The sequence below is a fragment of the Canis aureus genome, chromosome 23 (assembly GCF_053574225.1).
Source record: "Canis aureus isolate CA01 chromosome 23, VMU_Caureus_v.1.0, whole genome shotgun sequence".
Lineage (NCBI taxonomy): Eukaryota > Metazoa > Chordata > Mammalia > Carnivora > Canidae > Canis > Canis aureus.
In genome coordinates this window covers 43,748,927-43,772,790 of record NC_135633.1, presented here as the reverse complement: position 1 = coordinate 43,772,790, position 23,864 = coordinate 43,748,927, and the positions used below count along the sequence as shown (strand labels likewise).

The window sequence follows — 23,864 nt, the reverse complement described above, 5'->3', positions numbered from 1 at the left end:
TAAAGATACTGGTTATGTATAGAAAGAATGTTCCATGAAGCTCTTTCATATCTATTTTTTCATCTCTTGCCTTATGGTGTTTTTTTTTCCTCCAGAAATAACACTCTTACAGTTTATGTTGCTGCTGTTTCTGTCTTAATGAATTATAGGAGTACATTTTATGGTTTCAGAAACAGTCCTCTCAGGCAGTGAATCAACTAGCAGGCTTCTCTTCCTCAACCCTCTCCTCAGAAAAGAAATGAGAAGCAAGGCAACACACGTCTTCACAAATGATGTACTTTGCTCTGATCACAGCACTTTTGCTTTTTCTCTCTTCACATCGGAGGCCCTGGAGGTTCACAGGGCTCTGCTCCTGAACTTTCTTTTCTGATGATTGACAAAGGGGCCTGAAGTCCAGGCAGGGATATTGAAGCACCTTGCTTGTTTTCAGAGGGAGGCAAAGGCGGCTCTGCTACCTCTGGTCGGCACACTGGAGTGTGTTGGGAGGAATGCGCCAGAAGTCTCTACATTCAGAACCAATCAGCCCCAGAGAGATATCTTCATTTTGGAATCCACTGTTCGAAGACATATAAGTCCCATTTTATGCTGAAGGTGAAAGGAGTTCAGTGAAATCAGCTTTAATGAGTGCCAGTTCCCTCTGCGCACTTACCTCTAGAAAATGTTCTGCCTGCTGTTCTCGATCCAATTTCCTTGAAGTTGTTGTGATCAAACCTGCGTAGAAATGAGAATAGTTGACTTTTGAATATCTGGGCAAGTAGCTTACTGAGCACGGAAGCAAATCCAGTTAAAGGAAGAGCAGAAATGATAGGGAACAGTAACAGTAACTCTCCGATTCCCAGTGACAATCAAGATGGTCTTGAATCATTCTTAAGACCAAATTCACAAAGAAAACCTGAAAAATTTGTTCCAGTTCTGCTTACCTCTGTGAGGTGCTATGATCACTTTGGGGATGTGAAAATTCACTAAAGGACCATTGTTTTCCTGGTAATAAGGACTTTCAATGATTCATTTGCATGTGACTGAAATGCTACAGTGAGAACTCCATTGAGGATTTCAGGTTGTTGGTGCCGATCAGAATCAGGCTATGAAACAGCACTTTCTTATTTAACTTTTTAATGCTGCTATAATTTTTTGTTAGCCTTGACAAAGAAGGTTACTTCTGTAATAGCTACTCGTCTGCATAATTATTTCAAACTTAGTAACTTATATACCGAAGACTTCACATTGTGACTTTATCATTTTGTTTTATGGGTTTACATCTTTACACAAAATAAGTTCCACATGGGAAATATCTCTGTATCTGTCCTTCGAATGGTGTTTTCCATAAATGAATCACCCCTTTGAGTATAAAGACAAAGACAATGAGAAGACACAACCTTCAAGGCTGCTCAGCTTATTATTTTTTTAAGATTTTATTTATTTGAGAGAGAGAGATAGAGAGATAGAGATAGAGATAGAGATAGAGAGAGAGAAAGAAGCAGGCTCCACACAGGGAGCCCAATGTGGGACTTGATCCCGAGACTCCAGGATCATGCCCTGGGCTGAAGGCAGGTGCTAAACTGCTGAGCCACCCAGGGATCCCCAGCTGCCCAGCTTTTGCACCAGTTTGTCTTTTGTAGGTTTTATTATTATTGTTGCTGTCAAGTGGCAATTAGGAGGTCAAATTTATATTCCATTTCTTGATGCTACACTGTCCCTGAAGACAAGAGACTATGGATTGGGCTGGTTTTGAGACCTGGGCTGTTGGATAGAAAAGGGCAGAGAAAATCACACAAATAGCTCACTCTCGATACTAGTGAGCTTATGTGAAGTATGGAAAAGGCATTTTACCAAGACCTGCTGAGGAACTCATGAGCTCCAGGTTTTGTTTTTAATATATGTGGTGGGTGGGAAGAAGTGGATTTTGGAGAAAGCCAGAAGAGGCCATAGGAGGTTAAATGGCCTTCAAAATAAAATCCTACTGGGGGTAATATGGCTCTTTACTAAATGGCCCCACTCCCATTCACTCTCATCTGTCCACATTCCCCTGGGAGGGAAATCTTTGTTCCCACTGCACAAATGATATTCCTCTCCATGGATTCTTGCTGGGACATGCCCCACACCCCACTGCTTCACATGTAGATGGTTCAAATTTAGATCTGATGTTAGAGAGGTGACCTGTCTTCCAGGGTTAGGTGCTCATTTGGTATGTCCCAACACAACCAGTATTGTTCTTTGCTCTATGCTATAATTCATTGTTCACAAGTTTGTATTTTCCTGCTAGACTGCTAGACAAGTTGACAGAGTTCCTTCATTGGAAGGGATCTGCCTTTTCATTCTGAAGCCCTGTTGCCCACCTGGCCATTGGCCTAAAACAAAGAATAGGAACTTCACTAATGCTCAATTGACAAACGTTGCTGTAGAAGAGATTATATATTCTAATCATCATTTTTACAGCAGACTTTGAATATGTTTGTTCAGGCACGTATTGTTTGTGTGCCAGGAGAGTATTTTTAGGTGGACCAGGGGTGCATGCTTTTAGTATTACCTGGAAACCACTCACTGAGTTCTTCCATGTGAACGACACATAGCTAAGCACTCTTGGGATACAAAGATGAGCCACTGTCAGAGATTATGGAGAAAAAAATTATAATCAAGAGTTTCAAGTGGGAGAATCAGTAACTTCTCTTCTCTAGCTGCCCATCAGAACTCCCCAGGATCTCAAAAACTCAGATTCTGTGCCCCACTCATCCCTCATTTACTGCATCCAAGTCTCTTGGGATGATGCCTGAATCAGTTCTCCCTAAAATTCTAAGGAAGGCTCTACACAATTTCACTACCCTTAATTGACTCTCACTATGAATTTTTATTGACATTAACTTTTCTGTCCAGCCATAGCCAAGAAGGAAACACTTCCAGCTGCTTTAGCATCTGGATCAGTGTGTACAGAGGGTAGGGGGTGAATGAGGGGGAGATAGAGATGGTGTGAGTGCACTGGTGGCTGAGGTGATAAAGGAGGAATAAAGGGGGCACAGCTCTCTGATTTGTATTGAGTAAGGGTTGTTGTGGTCTCACCAGTGGGCGTCTAACACACAAATCCGATGCTTCATTTTCAGCCATTCTATCCGACAAGGTCACATGTCACGAAGGCACTTTCCCAATGAGAAATAACTGTCTTCTCAGAAAGGGAAAGGGGGCTTTCATGAACCTCACCACCTCTTCAGGGGGGCATCCTCTGTTAGAGGACACGATAGGAATGAGAAACACTTGTTATATGGAGGCTATAAATGGATGAAAGGACTGTCAGCCTTCACTCTGCGGGTTGCCTGCTGCTCTTCAAGGCACAAAAGATCAGGAGTCCCTGCCTTCTGTTTCCCTGAGGACACTTGTGTCATTTCGGGTCCTCCTCACTGGGTCATGCATCCATGGCCCATTGTGATGTGCTGTGCAAAGAGAAGAAGTCAGCTTCCTCTGCTGATCATTCTTAGGGTGATTTTGTTTTGTTTTGTTTTAAGGAAAGTTACTTATTTGCACAATGCTTACATGGAACTGAGAGAGCAGTGTGGCTACCCTGACATCTGCATCATCTGCATACCATCACCAGGATGTGTTTTTCACATATTTATCAGCCAACAGAGAAAGAGACAGCCTTCGTGAAAAGCCTAAAGCATACACAACAGCAAATCTAGAGCTGCGAGAAAGCCAAACAGTTTCTGTTCCTGGAAGAAAGGCAGGAAAACCTCTGTAGGTTTTAGTTCTCTATGTTTCCATTATCTTTATTTTAGATTAAAAAAAAATCTAAGTCAAAAGTGAAAATTGGCAGGAAATCAGATGAGGTAAGGTGGAGGACAGGGAATGCTGTTAGTGGGTACAAGGTTTCTTCTGGGGTGATGAAAATGCTCTAGAATTACAGATTGTAGTGATGGTTGCACATTTCCATACGTATTCTGAAAACCACTGAATTGTATACTTTAAATGGGTGAATGTCATTGCATATAAATTACATGTCAGTAAAGCTGTTTAAAAATCAGGGAGAGATCACAAACTCTGCCTTTTAGAGTGTAACAAGGCCCTCATGTTTGGAGAAGACAGACATTTAAAAATAAATGAATGAATGGATGGATAAGTTAGCATAGGAATCAGGCATGAAGAGGGGTTGGGATGAATAGCATAATCAGGTTTGTCCATGGGGAGTCAGGGACATAAAAATAATGAACGGAATGTTTGCGGGTTAAAGCCACAACTGGTAGTTATTTGTACTAAGAAATAATCCTTGTTATCAAGGACAAGACCAAGAAAGGGGCGAAAGCTCTCTTCTCCTAAAGAGATGCACTTGGATGAGCTCTGGTACTTAGCAGCGCTGTTTTTCAGTTATCCTCACAGTCCAGAGGAATTCATCAAAGCGGTCAATGCTGCATCTTCGTTTTTAACATCTCTGTTGTAGCTGAATGTGCCTGGGCCTTAGAAGAGGGAAGAAGATAAAACAGAGCACTCTCTCTCTCTCCTCAGCTCTTCTGATTCATCACCATGGAAGGCAACCCCATTGTGTAATCTCTGCAGGAGAGAGGCATGTACATCACACATGTAACTGTAGACCCACTGGGCACAGTAAATTGGGGACTGACATGATGAAATTGAATTTCAAAGATAAATCCTAGGCAAGCTTTTGAATGTGGTTTGGAGATATAAACAAACACATCATTTGATATAATTACATATGCAAACCTCCAATTTAGGAGGAGAACTATGCCAGTCCTAAGTGAATGATACTCACTAAAGTGAGGGGGAGACCATGTGGCTGGAACCATGCAATTATTTTAAAAACAACTAGTTTTGACTTTTTGTTGTGGAGACAGAGGACTCTCACAATCTCTCTGAGAAACAGCCCAAGCACAAAAATGTCACTGCCTGTTCCAAAGAGAACTCAGAGTGTTCTAAGTAGTTATGGTCAGAGAAGCCATACTTGTGAGATGACATCGTTCCCCAGCTCTTTCTCCCTGTGGGTGTCCTGGGTCGCAGCTGTGTAATCTAACTGCCATGACATTCACATTTTCTTTAAGTGCTACTTGAAGCAATGCAGGTCTTAGCCGCTTCCATGTAATTTTCCAGGACTGTTGGAAGCTGAGTTTAGTATTAAAAATGCAACTAGAATTATCAGCCCCGTGAGCTACAATTAGTACTTAGGCTGTCTTTCTCATCTTCATTTCCTCTGCTCTTCAGTTCTCCACGCCTACCCCCAGCTATCTGCTAGACCTCTCACTGTCCTTCCATATAGTTCACACATTGCTGCTCGGTGAAGCCTTCTCTGACTTTTCCAGCATGTTTGGTATAATCCATCTGAGGCTGGGATCCCCCTCTAGACCATAGTTTCAAGAAGGCAGAGATTTGGGATAGTTCGTTAGTTGACCTCAGGAATCTAGAATAGTACCTGTCATAGTTGTTAAACATACATACTACCATCACTGCACCCAATAAATGTCTCTGATTGCTAGTGAATTGTTCCTAATATGACACAAGTAAAAGGGTAAAAAGCAGATCTTATTCACCTCCTGTTCTTGACACTCAATGTAGAAGCTAGCACATTATAAGCAAAACTTGTTTGAATGAACCTTCTAGAACTCTCCATGCTGTTTTATACAGAGTGGCCATTATGGTCCCAAACCATGGGAGTTAAAGTTACCTGAATGCTCTCTTTCATTCTTTGAATAATTTCAAGGTTTCCCAATTTTTGGAATTCTCTTTCCTGCTAAAGTTGGAAGTGTTTAGGACAAATAGCAATAGCCTTTTATTTTACTTTTTAGTTTTTTAGCTGCTGATTAAAAATTGTAAATCTTTAATGCTACACACAGGGGCTTCGTGTCTATTTCCATGGTCTTCCACATCCTGGTTTCTATCTCATTTGTAGAGAAAGGTAAGCAAATGATCATATTATAGTATCCCACATTGGTTCAGTCCTATGTGCTAGCCACTGTACTAAATAGTTCACATACATGCTCTCATTTAATCTCACAGTTATGAGAAAAAAGAACTATTCTGACTCCATTTATAGGAGCAAATTTAGTTTAATAACTTGTCCAAGGTCACCAACGACTGAATCACCATTCTTCCCAGGGACACTAACTTGGAAGCCTCTTCACTGTCTCCCTAGCAGATGAGTATGTGCAGTGGTGACAAAGCCACCTGCCTGGGAGCCAGGAGGCCTAGGTGCCAGTCTCAGCCCTCTTAGTTATTGGGTATGAGATTCTAGGCAATCACATATTTTCTCTAGGCTCCTGGTTCCTTACCTGGGAATGTCCTAAGTCTCTTTTCAGTATAAGGCATCTATAGTAATACAAAAACATTAAAAGGAGATCATTCTCTGATCTCTTTCTGAATCCACTTTCTTCTTGATGGACCTGAACCCAGCTGATCCGGATGTGAGTGAGTCACCCAGGCAGGAACAAGAGGTTTATATTTACCCGCAAAATCTGTATGTATTTTGTTCTTTTGTTTTTGTTTTTTAAGATTTATTTATTTATTTATTCATAGACACACACACACACACAGAGAGAGAGAGAGAGAGAGAGAGAGAGAGAGAGAGAGAGAGGCAGAGACACAGGCAGAGGGAGAAGCAGGCTCCATGCAGGGACCCAATGTGGGACTTGATCCCAGGTCTCCGGGATCACACCCTGGACTGAAGGCGGCACTAAACTGCTGAGCCACCAGGGCTGCCCCTGTATGTATTTTGAATATTATCCCCTTATTGTATATATAATTTGCAAATATCTTCTCTCATTTAGTAGATTGCTTTTTTGTTTTGTTGACGTTTTTCCTTCGCTGCTCAAAATCAACACTTCAGCATAAACGTATCTCGCAAAAGGAGGAAAAATAAAAACATAAAAACACCAGTTAACTATGAGCATGTGTTTTTAGGTGAAAAAAACCCCTCAGTTATTCTCATGTTTATTGTCTCTTCCCTAAGATTCCAACTTCTAGAACTTCTGTTTCCACCTTTCAATTCAAGCCCAGCAGGAAGCCTTGCAATGTTGCCTATGTATTTACATGTGGACATAAGCTGTGCGCTGAATTTGGAGAATGAAAGGGACACACAATAAGTACAAATTTCAGTGAAAATGCAAATTCAAATGCAAAGATTTTTGTAGGAAAAATTAAAGTTGGAGTGAAAACATCTATTAAGTTTGTTTTAAAGAAACAACCAGATGTGTTCTTAGACTAAACGATGTTTCTTTTTTTAAAAAAAGTTTATTTATTTGAGAGAGAGAGAGAGAGATTGGTGGGGAGAGGTAGAGGGAGAGCAAAAGAGAGCTCTCAAGCAGACTCCAGCTGAGCCCGGAGTCCAATGTGAGGCTCAGTTTCATGACCCTGAGATCATGATTTGAGCTGAAATCAAGAGTTGGGCACTTAAATGGCTGAGCCACCCAGGCTTCCCTAAACAACATTTCCTTAAAAAGAAAAGAACCACCAAAAATAAAAAATACACAAGAGCTAAAGCATCAGTCATAAAAAGGTTAATAAAAAAAGGGTCTGGAAATAGGCTTCCACTGACAAGCTTTTTAAGTAAGAGCTGCTTGATGAGGTGTAAAGATTTGGAGTTGCTTCATTGAGTATACAGTGCTACTGTTAAATTTTCTTAAGAAAATCTGACAGGGAAATCACTGATGGAGCTTTCATTTGCAACTCGAACTTTTCTTTATAAACAGTAACTTCTAAGATGCCAATAGAAGCTTTAAAACTATGTAAGTAAGGATGAGTCCTGAACCAAGTATGAAGACCCTGTGGGTTAAACATGGTTCATAGCTGTTGGTTTTCTGTAACAGATAAGTTTCATTTTCTTTCTTTGCAAGCCAGTGGATGGCATTTCTCAATTCTGCCTGAGCATAGGGGAAATCACAGGCAGGATTCTTCTCCCAGAAACACTTCCCCCTTGGATACAGGATGCTGTAGCTGCTACAGGTAGCACAGGGGGGAAAGCCAGCTAGTGCAGGAAGTATCGATGCTGACACACACCCTTGTACCTTCACTTCGGGCCCTGTTGGCAGATGGAGTTGCCCACAGCCCAAAGGGAGAGTTCTGAGGCTCAGGCAAGCCCTGCCCCCTTGCTGTATCACTCATTACAGACAAGATCGATTAGGGCATCTAGGTCAAGGCAACTTGTCATCAAGGTGAAGAATAAGATAGTGGTCAACAAGGGAAGAATAATGAAGAAGATGTATGGTGGAGAATATTCCAAAGGACTCTTCTCTGAACAATTCTCTCCTATACCATGTGTTTGTACCTACACAGCCACATATGCATGCACATACATACACACATGCACACATGTACACACACACACGCTTAGAACTAGAGATGCTGTGTAAGAGTCTACTTTTGCCAGAATACCTGGATACTTACGAGTCCCATCTGTTCTTCCCTGAGTTTCCTCATCACCAACTCTCATGGCTCTCCCTCCTAATCTCACATAGCCCTCTGCCTTCCGGTTTGGCCTAGATGAAGAAGGATTTATGCACCTGAAGAAGTCTCTAGGGGAGTTAGCTAAACCTTGAATGCCATATTGGATTTCTTCAGAGAAATTAAGCTACAGATGGTGAACCAATATTAAGGATGTTGTATGAAATGATGCCATCTTAGGTGCCATTAACATACCACTGATGTGTGCGCTCAGATGTGCAATATGGTGCACATCTCCCCCTTTCTCTTTCTGCCAAGATTTTTCTTTGCATAATTCTGAGTATTAGATGATCAAAGTAAGGAAGAAGTAGTGGCTGGAAATCTAAATTACATTATATAGATGGGTCTTAGTGATGACCTAGTCTGGGAAGCATCATGGTGTACTCATTAGCAGTGCACTAACCAGCACTCTGGCTTTGGCATTAGACTGTCTGGCTTTGGCTTTCAGCCCTGCCCCCAGGCAATTGCATGGCATTCAGCGTCGCTAAACATCAGCTTCCTTATTGGTAAAATGAGGCTTATTAAATCAAACAATTGATTTAAAATGCTTAGTTTGATTCCTGGCTCAATATTACATGCTCAAATAATGTTATTCCATTTTGGAGCTCAAGTAATGAGCTCCAAAAATCATGCCTGTTGTATCGTATGTGCTCAAAAGTCTAATTGTGTTTCCTTCCTATCTTAATATTTCTCCTCAAGTGTGTCTAAACATTTAGGCCACAAAAATTGTAAAATGTCTACTACTCTCCCTGTCACCTGACAGACAAGGAAACTGATGCCGACAGTTTAAGTAACTTGTGCAAAGACTTATCAGAAATCCTTCATCCTCTCATTGTTACATTTTATTGAGAAGATACTATATATATTTGCTGTTCAAAGTGTGGCATGGAGTGGCAGCATCGGGATTACCTAAGAGCTACTTGGAAGCACAAAACTGCAAGCTCCTCGCAGACCCAGGTATCTGTATGGACACTGAGTTTTGAGAAGCCTGGCTCTAGACCATGGCTGGTTTTCATATTGGCTGTGCTTTGGAATCACGAGAGAAGCATTAACGTCTGCTGTTGCCAGGGTCTCACATCCAGTTCTGAATTACTTGGGATGGGCAGAGGTCAGAACACAGTGATTTCTAAAAAGCTCCAGGTGATTCCAATCTTTAGCCAAGGGTGGGAATCACTATATAGACAGATGTTATTGCTGGGTGATGGGGCTAAGGTAATTGATTTTTTTGGCTTATTCAAATTGTTCTAGTTTTCCCACAGTGAAAAATACTCCATTTTAAAATACAAAAGAATTTAAAGGCCAATGAAATGGGGCCCCTGGTACACAGTCACCTGTGTGTTCTCCATTAAATTCTACAAAGTTCTTTTTACAAAATATTTTACTTATTTATTTGAGAGACAGAGAGAGAGACAGAAGGTGCACATGAGTGGGGGAGGGTGGAGGGAGAAGGAGAAGCAGATTCCCCGCTGAGCAGGGAGCCACATGCAGGACTTGATTCCAGGACCCAGAGATCATGACCTGAGCTGAAGACAGATGCTTAACTGACTGAGCCACCCAGGAGCCCCTGAGTTCTACAAAGTTCTATTCTGAATCCACCCAGCAAAGGACTACACCCCATGGTTGCCAGGTTTATTCTGATTTTTAGATTGGACATATGCCTTGTATCTACCCCTAATATAATAGTTTATCTCAGCTACAGTCTGACTTCTTAGTTCTGGCAACTTTCTTGTACTGCATTATGCCTCTCTTGGCTCCACTGGCACTCAGGTAGCAGAGTTAACACCCACTCTGTGGTGATGCTATCTCTTCACCACAAAAGCATATCTGGACACAGGGCACATTGGTAAGAGACAAGAGGATACAACAATAAGCCTTCATGTTGGTCCCCACCGCATCCAGTGAGGGAGACAGATACATATGCACATAGTAATGATACATGGTATGATCTAATATATACCCTAGACAAGTCCAGGTGCCCCAACGAAGGAAAGATTAATGCTGACTCGTGCAACTGGAAAATTTAAGGGAATAAATTGGATGTTGAATTTGTACTGGGCCCTAGATGGTGAATAAGATTCCAACAAACAGAGAAGATGGAAAAAGTTAAAGTAGCAAATCTGTAGCTGGCATGAGACAGATTAATGAGAAAGATAAACCTGGTTTTAAATCCTGGCTCCCTTATTTCTTAGCTGTGTGACCAAGTACAAGTTATACAACTTCTCTGATCTAAGTTTTGTGGTCTCTGGAATGGGGATAGATCTAACTCCATCACAGGCTCTGGGTAGCAAACAGTACAGATGAAGTGCTTGGCATGTGCCTTGCACTTAGTAGCAGGGCTCTTTAAAAAATAGATGTACCATCTATAAAAAGCATTATCTTTTATTTTTATTAAAAGTCCTAACAGCACGGGGATGCTATTTATAATTACATTCAAGAGGGACACCTTATTGTTTTCAGATGGGTCACCTTCGACAATGTCTGAAAATTTAATAACCAAGTCCGTGAAAGTGGAAGTTTCCTTTTACTTATTCAAATGAACATGAAGTTCTTTAATTCCTACACACTCTAGAGGTGTGAAAACCACCACTGCATTCCCCTTAGAAACGATTTCACTGCAAATAATTTGTTTCTACATCTGTTTTCATGTGACAGATAAAATCAGAAGGTTGGAGAAAGTGCAAATTACTCAGAGGATGTGCAAAGTCTCGAAAACACATTTGTGCTTTGTAGGCATGCCATTCTCTAAGATCATCTTTGCTGTGTGATCTATACAAGGTCTTGAGTAGGAGCAATGTTTTGAAACTCAATTTTTAAAAATCTGGGGAAAAATATCGCTTGTTATGGAGAGCTTTGAATGTTATCAGAAGACTGACAAACCTCCCCCCTTTTTATATCACACGTTTTCCAGTTAATTTCCACATAATTCAATCCCTCCCTTTTGTCCTACATTTATATATACACTGTAAAACCTCATTATTTTTCATTCCACCTATCTGAGAATTTGTAATAGTTCTGGGGCTGGTTGAAGTTTACCTTTGTACTACCTAGGTAAATTAATAGGGTGGAAAGGTCCCAGGGGAATATTTAATGTACTTGAGACAAACCATTTGCAAAGCACTTTAATTTTAACAACCTCCATTTTGATGTTCTAATTGCAAATAGCCTATGTAACTATTCATTAGAGTCCGTCCAACCAGGTCTTTTGTCTGGCAACACTTTAATAGTTGCATTAACCTTATGTGTTTACTTGAAAGCAGTAAACGTGTGTTTCCTGAAATATTCTAGAATCTGCATTTTCAACTGCTGTAAAATCCTCCTCCACAAACGTCTGAATTAATGGAATTTCATGGTCTTTCTTTGGGAAGAAGTACCACCTCTTGCAAGAATGCTGAAATTTGTGCTTAATCATTTATGAATGCAGCAACTTTGTGCAAGTCTCTAAAAATGCGTGTCTCCCTTTCTTCCTCTGAAACACAGCAATGATGTAATGGGGGGAGCAATCACCCTTTCCTCACTGGGAGTAACACAATATTTCCCCCCCTTTATAAATGTAAGTGGAAATAAAGGAGGGGTTAGAATCTTTTAGAACTCCTTGGGAAAAACTGCTGTATCAAATCAGTGAAGAGTTGTATATTCATTACGGTCTTTAATAGAGGACTTTATAAAAAATTGCATTATAGCTTTATTGCTTTGCATGTTGTTTGCATGTTTGTCTCTTTCCATTGACTGTGACTCCCCACGGCAACTACATTTTTATTCATTTAATGTTCATTTAAAAGAATATAGGAATCTAGGCTAATCTTTGTATCTTCCATGCCTAGCAAAGTGCCCGGCATATGGATGGTGGTCAATATTAGTCTATTGGGTGAACAAACTATACTATTGAAAATGTGTATGAAAGCGTATGTGAGTGCATACACACATACTGCCACCCAAAGCAGGTGATGGTCCATATGTATGGCAACGATCACTCAGCATTTATATTATAGCTTATAAAAGCTCCCATGTCTTTTGGAAAAAGCTTCCAAATAAATTCAAATTGGAATTATGTGCTGTGATAATTATTATTTTGGGTTTTTAACACAAAATGTTACAAGTTCATAAAGCCATATTTTTTTGTATCATATGTCAGAGTCTGCAGTCCGTGTGGTTAATTGAGGTTAATGGGGGGAAATGGCAGTTTGCCAATGCTAATGAGTTTTTCTTGACTCCTTCTAATATGTATTTTATTTCTCTTTTGCCTTTACTTTTTTGTTTAACTAAATTATGTTATTTATCCAAGAACTTGTCATGTATAAGTAGGGTTGCTAACTGCCCGTCAGAGAGGGCTCAGCCCATGTTTCACTCCCCAAAGAACATTAAAATTGTGTATGTAGGGGTGAAAAACAGAAAGCAGGAGGTACACAGAACAGCCATCCTCTGACTTCTCTAGGTCCACAAGGCACTCCGCAGTCAATATCAAAATGCAGGACAAGTCAAAGGGCCTTGTAGGATCACACTTCTGGCTAGAATATGTGCTGCTAAAGTGAGCACACACACTTCCAGCTACAATCTGATGAATTGGGATGCCTGAGTGGCTCAGGGTTGAGCGTCTGCCTTTGGCTCAGGATGTGATCCTGGGATCGGGGATCGAGTCCCACACTGGGCTCCTACTTGGAGCCTTCTTCTCCTCCCTCTGCCTGTGTCTCTGTCTCTGTGTCTCTCATGAATGAATATATAAAATCTTAAAAAAAAAGAATCTAATGAATTCATTCTTCCAAAATGCAACCAGTAATCTAGCAAGGAGTGTGCTAAGAGGGTACATCAGCTGTGTCTTATCAAAAGGGTGACTTAGGTGACAATTTTAGCTTCTTTTTTCAGAAAGAATCATGTAAAGACAAAGGTTGGGGGGAAAAATCACAGAACAGAAAATACTGGCTCTGTGGGATGGGGGTTGGTGTAGCTGGGGGGGAACAGGGACAGCCTTGAAGACCATCACAGGGAAGTCTGGGTGGCTCAGTGGTTGAGCGTCTGCCTTGGCTCAAGTCGTGATCCCAGGTCCTGGGATGGGGTCCCACATCAGGCTCCCTGCAGGGAGCCTTCTTCTCCCTCTGCCTCTGTCTCTGCCTCTCTGTGTCTCTAATGAATAAATAAATAAAATCTTCATGAAAAAAAAAAAAAGACCACCACAGAATCTATCTCTAGATCCTGTTTATTCCATATGTATCCAGGGAAGTCAACATAAATACGTATCATTTATTGACAGCTGCATTACCAACTGGCCAGCTCTGTGGGACTCCTAAATTTGTGCCCTTAACTAGCATATTGTAAGTATTGGCTAGGATTTCCTTTACTGGTTCCCTTAGCAGCGGTGGCAGAAGCTTGTTGAAGTTTTCTTCCTATTTCAGGGATGAGAAAGACACGGCTGACCCTGACTAACTGAAAATTAGGAACTGCAGCTGCTGGTGGGTATGCTGGGCACTTATATTCAGGTTCCTCTGTCTTTCCCTCCTCCTTTTCTTGTCATCCCAAAGTTGACCTCCAAGCCCTTCCACGAAGTCAGCAGAGGGGCCAGAAGCACATTTGCAAATGTTTCTTCTACATTTTTAGCAGTGTAGCATTGCCTCTTTGGGGCTAACAGTTTGTAATGGGCCGATACACAAGAGGGACCCACTTAAAAACCCATTGGTCAAATAAACATGCCACTCGGATCAAAAGAAAATGTCATCTTCTTTGTTGGCATTCTGAGAAATTCAGGATCTTCTGAACAAATGGCTGGGCATACAGAGTCTGAGAGCAGATTTTTAAACCATTCACAGCACTGTGTCAGTTCTTTCTCAGTGAAAATGAGCTCAATTCTACTGTGGTTGTAATTAGTGGATAATTAGTACTTGTACATTTTGATGCTACATGTCATGGAACTGGTGCCTGGTTTAGCATCCATTCCACAACGTTATTTAATTTTGCTGCAATTTTAATTCTTTTGCATCACATTGGTGCTCTGACACTAGAAAACCTGGGGCTCAAGGTAGAGAGACTAGGTTTGAAATTACATTAATGGGTTTCATTTTTCCCGTGGAAAAAAAATTGTTGAAAGGCTTTGCATTAATGAGCCAGAGCAGTGGACAGGAGAGAGTACAAGATGCATTCCACAGTCTCAACAGCCATTCTGGGCTCTGGGTTTTTAATATGACGTGAAGCACATACAGTCTATTCCCACTGTTGACTTGGCACCGAGGTAAGTGCCTTCAGAGGAAGCTGGGAGTAACGGGGAGCAGGTAGTGAGTCTGTAGCTATAGCCAAGCCATTAAAGACTCAGGTAGAATCATGCAACAGGGTAACATAGAACCCAGAGAGATCTGCTTGGACTCCTCCTGGGAGTACAAGGAGAGCCTCCCAAAGATGGGGTCTCCTGGGCTGGAAAGAGAAGTCTGTCAGGTAGACAAGGAGGAGTAGGGCCTTCCACCGTATTCTGGTGGGACAGGGTACACAAATAGGCAAGAAGGACTACAGTGCTGTCCCAAAGTTACTTCAAGAGGCCTTAGGGGCAACTCTGAATTTTGTATTACTTACATCTTACCCCTAGGGACTCAGCACTGCAAGGTGCTCTCTCATTAACATGGCAGTGGTTTTCATTTCTACGCGTCATATGACGGCACTGCAGATGCCAATGGCAAGAGTCTCCTTCCATTCCTGCAAGGCTCACGATACAGACACCAGCACTGCATTATAAGCAAGGACCTGAGCCTAACAAAGAGAAGGGGATGCAAGGAGAATGCCAGTCAGGTACCTCTGAACTAGAGCCTTTCCTCACCACTCCCTTCACTTCCTCTTGGGAACAACACTTTTGTATGGTGAGTACCATCCCAGTTTGCCAGAGTTTGTCCCGTTGTAGCACTGAAATCCTAGTTCTACATGTAACAGAAATCCTCAGTGTTGGGAAAAACAGGAAACTTGGTCACCCTTGTTTTAGACCGCAGCTGAATGCCACGTCTCTGGGACTAACTTATCAAACACATCTTCAAGGGTGGATGCAAGTGAGAACATTTGCTATCTTGCCCTGGCATCCACTTCCACTGGCAGATGGGTAAACTAAGGCACAGAGAGGGGCAGCGCCTTGTAAGATTCCACAGTGCTTAGCTCTGACTAGGTAATGCCCCTGCTCAAAAACACTTAGAACTGCTTTATGATTTCTTTTTGTCTTCCTCATGTAATCACACATTTCTAAACATTCCCCTCTGCTTCTTCCTGATGTAGCTAACAACTGATACCATTTTCTGATTATTCTCTATGTGGCCAAGGGTATGCTGAGCCCTTGACAGGCAACACTTCATTTAATCCTCCTCCAAATTATAAATTTCTGTTACTAGCTTGCTAAATACTATTGTCACTCCCATTTTTTTCGGATGGAAAAGATTGAGTCTTAGCAAGACCAGGAGAATCTGCTAAAGGTTATACAGTTAGTGAGAAAGATTTGAAACTCCATCAAGCTGATTCCAGAATCCTTATTCTTAATCACAAGGATACTAGACTCCTCTTCCTATTCAATTTGATCTTCTATTTCATTTAAAATTACTCCATCATTTAACCAAAATATTTGAAAAAGCACAGGAATGGTTTTCTCATTCTCCACATTTTATTCTATTTCTCATTGATTCTTTCATTCACCAGAAAAGTGTCTTCAGATAAGAGTCTTCACTTGCTTTCAGTTCCCAGTGGGTCTGGGGCTGCATCAAATCTTCCCACTGGAGAACTGCTTCAGAAAAATGCAAATTCATTGTGTGGACAGTGTTTTTGTCTTAAGCCCTTGAGCTATTGTGGGATCAATCCAATTAAATGTCAATGACCCACCATCGACTGAAAGAGATCCTAAAGGAATCCAAGTGCCATGCTTCTCTTAAAAGGTCTGCCAAGACCTTCACCATTTGGATTTACTAGTACTTCTTTGAGCTCTTCTGTTTTTGGTTATATCCTCCTCCAGCTGCCCTCTTGCTAATCTTTCTTTTGAAAATCTTCGTATTTAACAAATTCAATTTAATTCACCAAAGTATTGATATTTATCACCAGGTTCCAGCTACTCCACAATTTTTTCTGTTCCCTGAGCATGTAAAGATTACTTCTGCTTTAGACCTCTGTTCTCAGCCTTCTTTTGGCAGCATCCTTCTCCATGCACTCCACTTCCATATCTGTATGCCCGCTCCCTTCTTTATCATATAAACCTTGGTTCAAATATCACCTCTTGAGGAGGAATCCACCCTGTTGGCAGGAAATTCCAGGAAGATAGATATCACTTCTACCATTCTTTATCACATAGACCTCGGTTCAGATATTCCCCTCTCTGGTCACCCTACTGAAAGTCTCTCCTTCCTGGTTTTTCTTCTGACCCTCTGTCTGAAATTGTCCTGTTTGCATACCTGTTCTCTTATCTATCATCTATCTCTTTCTGTAGAATGTAAGCCTTACAAATATAGGAGTGTCATATGCACTGCCCTACCCGCAGTACCTAGGAGCGTGCCCAGGACACAGTAGGTCATGTGCCTACTATGGAATGGAAAGAATGACTTTATGCAAAATACTTATAAACATTGTCAAAGTCCTCCTGTCCTTGCATTTAAATATTTAGCTTGCTTTTGGTTCTTTTATATTTTTCACAATGAATGTTTTCAGTATTGCTTTTGACTTGGCAACTAAAAGTCCCTCCATCTGGGAACCAGTCTAGAGGACAGTGGACAGAAGTCAAGGAAGATTCAGGTTTGTTTCTAAGCTTTCCTGCTTCCCATCTAAATGATCTTGAAAAGGTGACTCAAACTTCCTTGCCCATAAATTAGGAATACTCCTATCTGTCTCATAGGACCACTGTGCATATAAAATGATATACACACAAAGGTACCTGCCATGCAACAAGTATCCTCTCATGTCATTTTGAAGTATATTTCACTTTTATAATTTCACCTAATTACCTGTAACTATTAAAAATTAATTTGTTAATTTGAAAAAAGAAACCTTGGGGGATCCCTGGGTGGCGCAGCGGTTTGGCGCCTGCCTTTGGCCCAGGGCGCGATCCTAGAGACCCGGGATTGAATCCCACATCGGCCTCCCGGTGCATGGAGCCTGCTTCTCCCACTGCCTATGTCTCTGCCTCTCTCTCTCTTTCTCTCTCTCTCTCTCTCTCTGTGATTATCATAAATAAATAAAAATTAAAAAAAAATTAAAAAAAAAAAAAGAAAACAGAAACCTTGGAATACATGGAAGTTCAGGAAAGTCTTATAATTCTCTATGCTTTTTCTAAAACCCTGGACCCTTTAAGGACAGGGGAGGTCAGGAGTTTGCTTGCATGGTAATGAACAGAGGTCAGCACCCTGCTGGCAGGAAATTCCAGGGAGATGGATGTCACTTCTACCATCTGACCAAAGAGGTTAGCATGAAGGTTAAGAGATCTAATCTTATTTCACTGAATTCAAATCTCAGAGTAGATTTCAATCTCTTGCAAATGGGATAATCAGAACAGCTCTTGGCTCCTCAGGGCAAGCATCTCTTGCCTCTGTATCTTTTCTGCTCAGTTGTATTCTTCCACACGTGGACAAATGAGGCTCTTTCTTGGCAAGTCAACTGGCAGAAGTTTCCAGCTATCTCTTTTCTTTTACCCTGTCCCTGTTTTGTGATAAGGCATTTGTGCCATTTGCTATGAAAGATGACATTTGAATGTAGTGGAGAAAGCTCCAGAGTCCAGAGAATGAGGCTCTGTCAGTCTGTCCCCTGAGATACTCTGTGGTCTTATGCAAGCCACACGACTACTCTGTGACTTAATGTCTGCCTCTGCACTAGGGATGGCAATACCTATCCAACCACATCGCCTATCCATTTATCATCGTCCATGGCTGCTCTACCACCATATCTTAGTAGCCTATTGAGTAAAACCCCAGTTTAACCTGATGTTCAGGGACTTCTGTGTCAGGCCTCAGACTTTTTCTAGCCTTACCTCTACTGTGCCCTGTGCCTGGACATACTGCTTTCACAGATACCAGCTGAGAGAATGAATGAAAATGAGGGCATCCAAGTAAGACAATTTTAAAAGAGCTATTTCCAATAAAAAGTAGTATTTTAACAAATATAGGATAATGATTAGAGTCTCTCATATTTCAGGTCTCTGTACAGAGATGTGAATAAAAAGGATGTGTAATGATAAACTCTCCAACTATTCCACAATTAGTCATGATTTGACTGGCATCTGCTTCTCAACCTTACCCATTTCAAAACCCGGTTTAAATTTCATCCCGTTTATTGATTCACTTGACAAAAAAGTATTGAATGCTTTCAGGCTGTGCACCAGGGATCATTACCTTCAGGAATTTTTCATGTGCAACCCTTTGGGTGTAATGCCCGCTGTTTTATGTGCCTGAGCGTGAAATGTCATCATGGCAATCATGTTGACCTCAGCCAGCTCTACATTAAGATGACCAGAATAAAATAGACTGGATTCCAGCCCAAGCTTTGCTATTTGCTTTCTTTCTTTTTTTTTTTTTAAAGATTTTATTTATTTATTCATGAGAGACACACAGAGAGAGGCAGAGACACAGGCAGAGGGAGTAGCAGGCTCCATGCAGGGAGCCCGATGTGGGACTCAATCCTGGATACCGGGATCACGCCCTGAGCCAAAGGCAGATGCTTAATGGCTGAGCACCTAGGCGTCCGTGCTGTTTGCTTTCCATGTGACATTAGACAGATTCTCTTTTCTTATCTCTTAGGTGGGGAAGAATACCAACCTTGCATAATCATTAGTAATATAAATTATGACCATGCATACAAAAGCATGTAGCATGAGGGTTGAAGCATCATAGAGGATGAGCCCTTGTGAATACCTCCCTTATCCTGGCCTTGGCTGGACCAAAACCAAAACCAATCCTAGTTATAGTAGAGTCTTTATCTTGGTGAAATGCATTGTATTACAGCAAAGATAACAGTTATTGTAAGCCAGTACATGTATTTGCTGCTCACTGCTATACTGGCATTCCGTATTTCTTTCTTTCTGGCCCCTGTGGCCTCAATCTCAACCCTCATTGCCCCCTCTCCCTCTTTATTATACCCTGTAAGGAAACTCACAAAACTTTCTTCCTGTCAAGTGGTCTCAGGATGAAAACAGACAAGATCAGAACATCCAGACAGAGCATCCTCTACAGCTTTCTCACCAGTGAAAGTGAGAGGCTGAAGGCATCCTCCTAAAATACTCAATCAACCTAAAGGGAGAGATCATCTGTTTTCCTCCTGCAAAAACTTTAAATAAGGAATAATATGAGAGAAATGAATCTTGCTTTACTCCTCTAGGAATGGTTCTTAGCAGAGAACAATCAAATGAAATTTAAGTTCAATTTGACCCAAGTTCTCGTAACATAAACACACCTCAAATGGAGGGTGATGGGAACCTCATTACTTAGAATTGGACAAATAACCCAAGGCAGTATGATTATAACCTGGCAGCAGCAATGGTTTGTTCAGCAAACTGCCTGAACCTCTACTGGGAACATTTAACACCACTTGTATTTTGAAATCACAGGCTACATCTACAGGCAATAAAGACTGTTATCTCTCCGATTCATTGCAGTTGCACAAACACCCAGTTAATTCAGCTATAACACATCTGCCCAGAGAAATATTTACTTTTGGAGCCTCCCAGGTATGCTTTAAATTTCTCCTAATTGCTACCCATTGAGTTCCAAGTTTAAGTGCTGTTGAGTTGGACTCCAGGTCCTTATTCTGTACTGAGAAGTTCACCACTATACAAACGCAAAGACCACATTCTCGAATGACCTCACTGTGCTTCCTTTCTCTAACTGAACAGATGAGATTCTCTCTGAACCTAAGAAGATGAGTTTTTCTCACTGCTTACTTGGCTTCTTGGTACAGCAAATGGATGATAAGTGTTTCTCAAGGATCACAAAGAGAGTAACATTCATGCTTCCTGCTTGAGAATTATACTCCTTGACTACTCAAGCTGTAGGAAATAAATTCTCAGGTCACCTCTTTACATTGTGAGGGTAACAAGCATTCTTATACTATTAAAATGATAAGAAAACTTGAGTCAGAAGAAGACTAGTTTCAGAGGAGGAAAAAGGAATAAAACCCACCAGATCTCATTCCCAGCGGGAAGTGCTAATTATAAAGACGTCTCAATGAACATAACTTATTTATCTTTTCCTTCCTAAACCCTTAATTATATATATTTTTTCAGATCCTTTTGTGCATTCAAGAAGCAAGGTAAAGTAACACAATTCAGAACCAAGAGGCAGGGTTGAGGTGCATAGGGGAGAAATTAGAGAGTAGTCACATATTGACTCTAGGCTCATAATGTTTTTGCCTAAGATACACACTTCCCTGTGCACCACAGCACACACCAGTAAATCTCTTCCTTTCTTTCCTCGTTCTAAATCTCAGAAGCTCACAGTTCTTAGGAGCACTGGTGTCAAGTGCTCTCTCCTTTACATCTCCAAGTTCCTCTCCAATTCTCCCATCATAGGCCATATCTTCTTGTCTGGACAACAAGAAGTGTTTCTATTGGTAAATGTAGAAGAGTCCAGGAGAAGTCAAGGGGTACCCTTCAGCCCCCTGGTTTCACAGCGATCTTCAGATTTGGGGCTACACCCATCCCAGATTCTTAAGAATTTTTTTTATCACAAGACTGGAGTCCAGATTAGGTTGAAAGATAATATATAGTGATCACATCATAGCTAAGAAAGTAAGGTGACAGTCCCAACACAAAGGACTAACATTACACCTTGTGAACATTTAGGCATCTTCTGGACAAAATACCAATTTAACTGAAACCTTGTAGAGAGGAAAAAACATGTCTCATCCTTCTTTTCATCTGGATACTTAGCAGTTCACGAACTTCCCTAACGCCATATTCTCACACAGAGTGGTTTCTATACTGTTCTTTTCATGCACAAAGTGCCGTAGGCAAATGTCTATCATAGCACTTACCACAGGGATTGTTACTGCTGACATACTTGTATGAACTTGACCATGAGTTCCTAATGACAAGGTGTATGTTCTCACTGTCTAATACAGTCCGGCCCATAGTCAATATGCAGTAAAAGTTTGTAGAATGAATACAAATAGTAGGTATTCATTAGTGTTTGCTTAACTGAACATAATTGAATACTCAACAGTAAAGATACAGATAAAAATCACACTTGGGAAAAGCTTTTCACGTTATGACTTGTTTGCTATTTACATAAAACTAAAGAAATAATCTAAAGCTGTTTACATAAAACTAAAGAAATAATCTAATTTCAGTTCAAGTCCTCTTTTAAATTAGTTTAGAAAATTAGCCTGACCTTCTGATCCTAAGGCCTAAATTAATCTAAAACCAAAGCTAAATCAAAGTAACGAATAGTTTTTAATAATAACCCCAGGCAAAATAAAAATTACTAACTCCTAGAGATAGAAAGGCCTCTAGAGCTCATCTCAGAATCAATATGAATACTTTTTCCTATATCTCTACCAGACAGTCAACCAATCTCTACCTGAATTATTCCCACAGCTTCATGACAAGTCATCTTCACTTCTGAATCTACAAAGGGACCATGCCTTCCTCTTTGTAGTGATTGAACTGCATATCCTTATAATGTTTTCTTCATTGGGCCCTCCAGCAAAACACAAGAAAATTTTCTCCTGTTCTACATACATCTCTTTGAATACTTAATGACAAACACTGGACCTCTCCTTTGTCTTTCAAGAATAATCCTTGTTCCAGTTCCTCACTTTGATTCAAGCCTTTCAGACCATGTTCCATGGTCATCCTATTCTTAACAAGCTCCCCAGTCTGTTTACCTGGTAGATCACAAAAAGGCAAAAATATAGGAAAACTGTGCTGGATGGCATTTCCTGTTTGTCTTTTAGGAATTTTAATTAGTATTGAGACCTGCCCTCATTCTTCTAGGTATGTCAGTCACTGGGGGCTAAACAACAATATGGTTGCCAGAGACTTTCCATCCATCAAAAATCACAGCTATTTAAAACAAAGGGCAATCTTAGCAGTATTTACTTGCTTCAAGGACTCCAATGTTTGGAAACATTGCATGATCCATTTCTGCTACAAAGATGCTTTTGTTAGATTTTTCCATCCAACACTGGGCAGGTTGTATGTAGACCACGTGGATGGGGAGCCTAAAAGGGTCTCTCAAATATAATAATGACACCAGGTCAGGTCAACAACCATGATTAGATGAATGATAAGTCTGGGCATAGGAGGGCACCCCTATATATTTTGTCCTGTTTGCTTTACAGTTAACCTTGCCAAACACCTCATTCATTAACTAATTCATTCCAAGAGTTACTAATAAGCCACTATTGCTATAAGCACTCTACTCAGATACAAAGGAATATAATGAGGAGCAAAACCGATACAATGCCTACCCTCACAGGAAATGAAATCTAGTAGGAAAGACACATATTAACCACATTAGCACACAAATACAGGATTGGAAACTAGTCAGTGCTTTGAAGGAAAACCAGTGAATGCATTAAGATGGATAAAAGAAGACCAAATTCCAGTTGGAGTGTACAGGGAAGGAAGGCCAGTTTGAGTAAGAGCCCTTAGAGGTGACGTCTGGAATATGGGCACAGTTGAGTTAACCTGAGTAGGGAGGAAACATCAGAGCCAGTAACCAGCATGTGGTAACAAGCTGGGGTGAGGTGGGGGTGGGGAGAGTTTGCTGAATCAGTGGAAATTAAAGGCCACTGTGGCTTCAGAAGAGTGAGCCAATGACTAATGGGTTGGGATGAAGCTGGACGGGTAGGCAGGGGCTTCGAATGCTGAGGTTAGGATTTTTTTAATACTTTACTTTTATAGCAATGGAAAGCTACTTAACAGTTTTTGAGAAAGAGAGTGGCGTGATTGATTATCAGCATGGGATCTGGAGGTTTCCTGATCCTTCCTGTCGTCTTATGAGTAAGCTCCGACTAGACACAGAGTGTTTCTGTGTGCAGACACTTTGTCCACCCTCACCTGTCTCGCTTTCCTGCCACAGGTGTGACCCATTTATAAAATGCTTTTTCTCTTTTGAAATTCAAGCCATTTCTTCTGCAGATGTTATCATGGTGTAAATAATCTAGTTCCCACTTTGCTACAGAAACTTCCAGGCGATGGAATTCAGGAAACTTGTGTCATGAAACACTGACTGGCCCCAATTCCCAGGCACTTGGGCACGCTGGCTCAAAAGGATATCTGATATGTCAACACAACTCATCCTCCTGAGCAAGGCAGTTCGGCTCATTAACAAAGCACTTCCTCCCAGAGGTAATTCGAGTATCCTCTAAAAGGATGTGATTTGCCATGTTTCATTAATAAAGAAACATGTAAGGCGTTTGCAGATCCATATCTAGAAAAGATTGCACCGAGTTTTTGTCTAATAGCACAGGGAGAGGCGCTAGTTTTGGTGGTGATCAGCGCTGAATCA

General features: G+C 41.0%; 1 protein-coding gene across 4 annotated transcripts in view; it reads right to left on the bottom strand.

The window, feature by feature from the left end:
* FAT3 (FAT atypical cadherin 3) overlaps positions 1-23,864 on the bottom strand; it is a 648,833-nt gene that overhangs the window by 182,823 nt on the left and 442,146 nt on the right. For all 4 annotated transcript variants that reach the window (XM_077867437.1, XM_077867438.1, XM_077867439.1 and 1 more), the window contains exon 4: positions 650-711. In XM_077867437.1, coding sequence (XP_077723563.1) covers positions 650-711 — 62 coding nt within the window. The remainder of the gene's footprint in view (positions 1-649; positions 712-23,864) is intronic.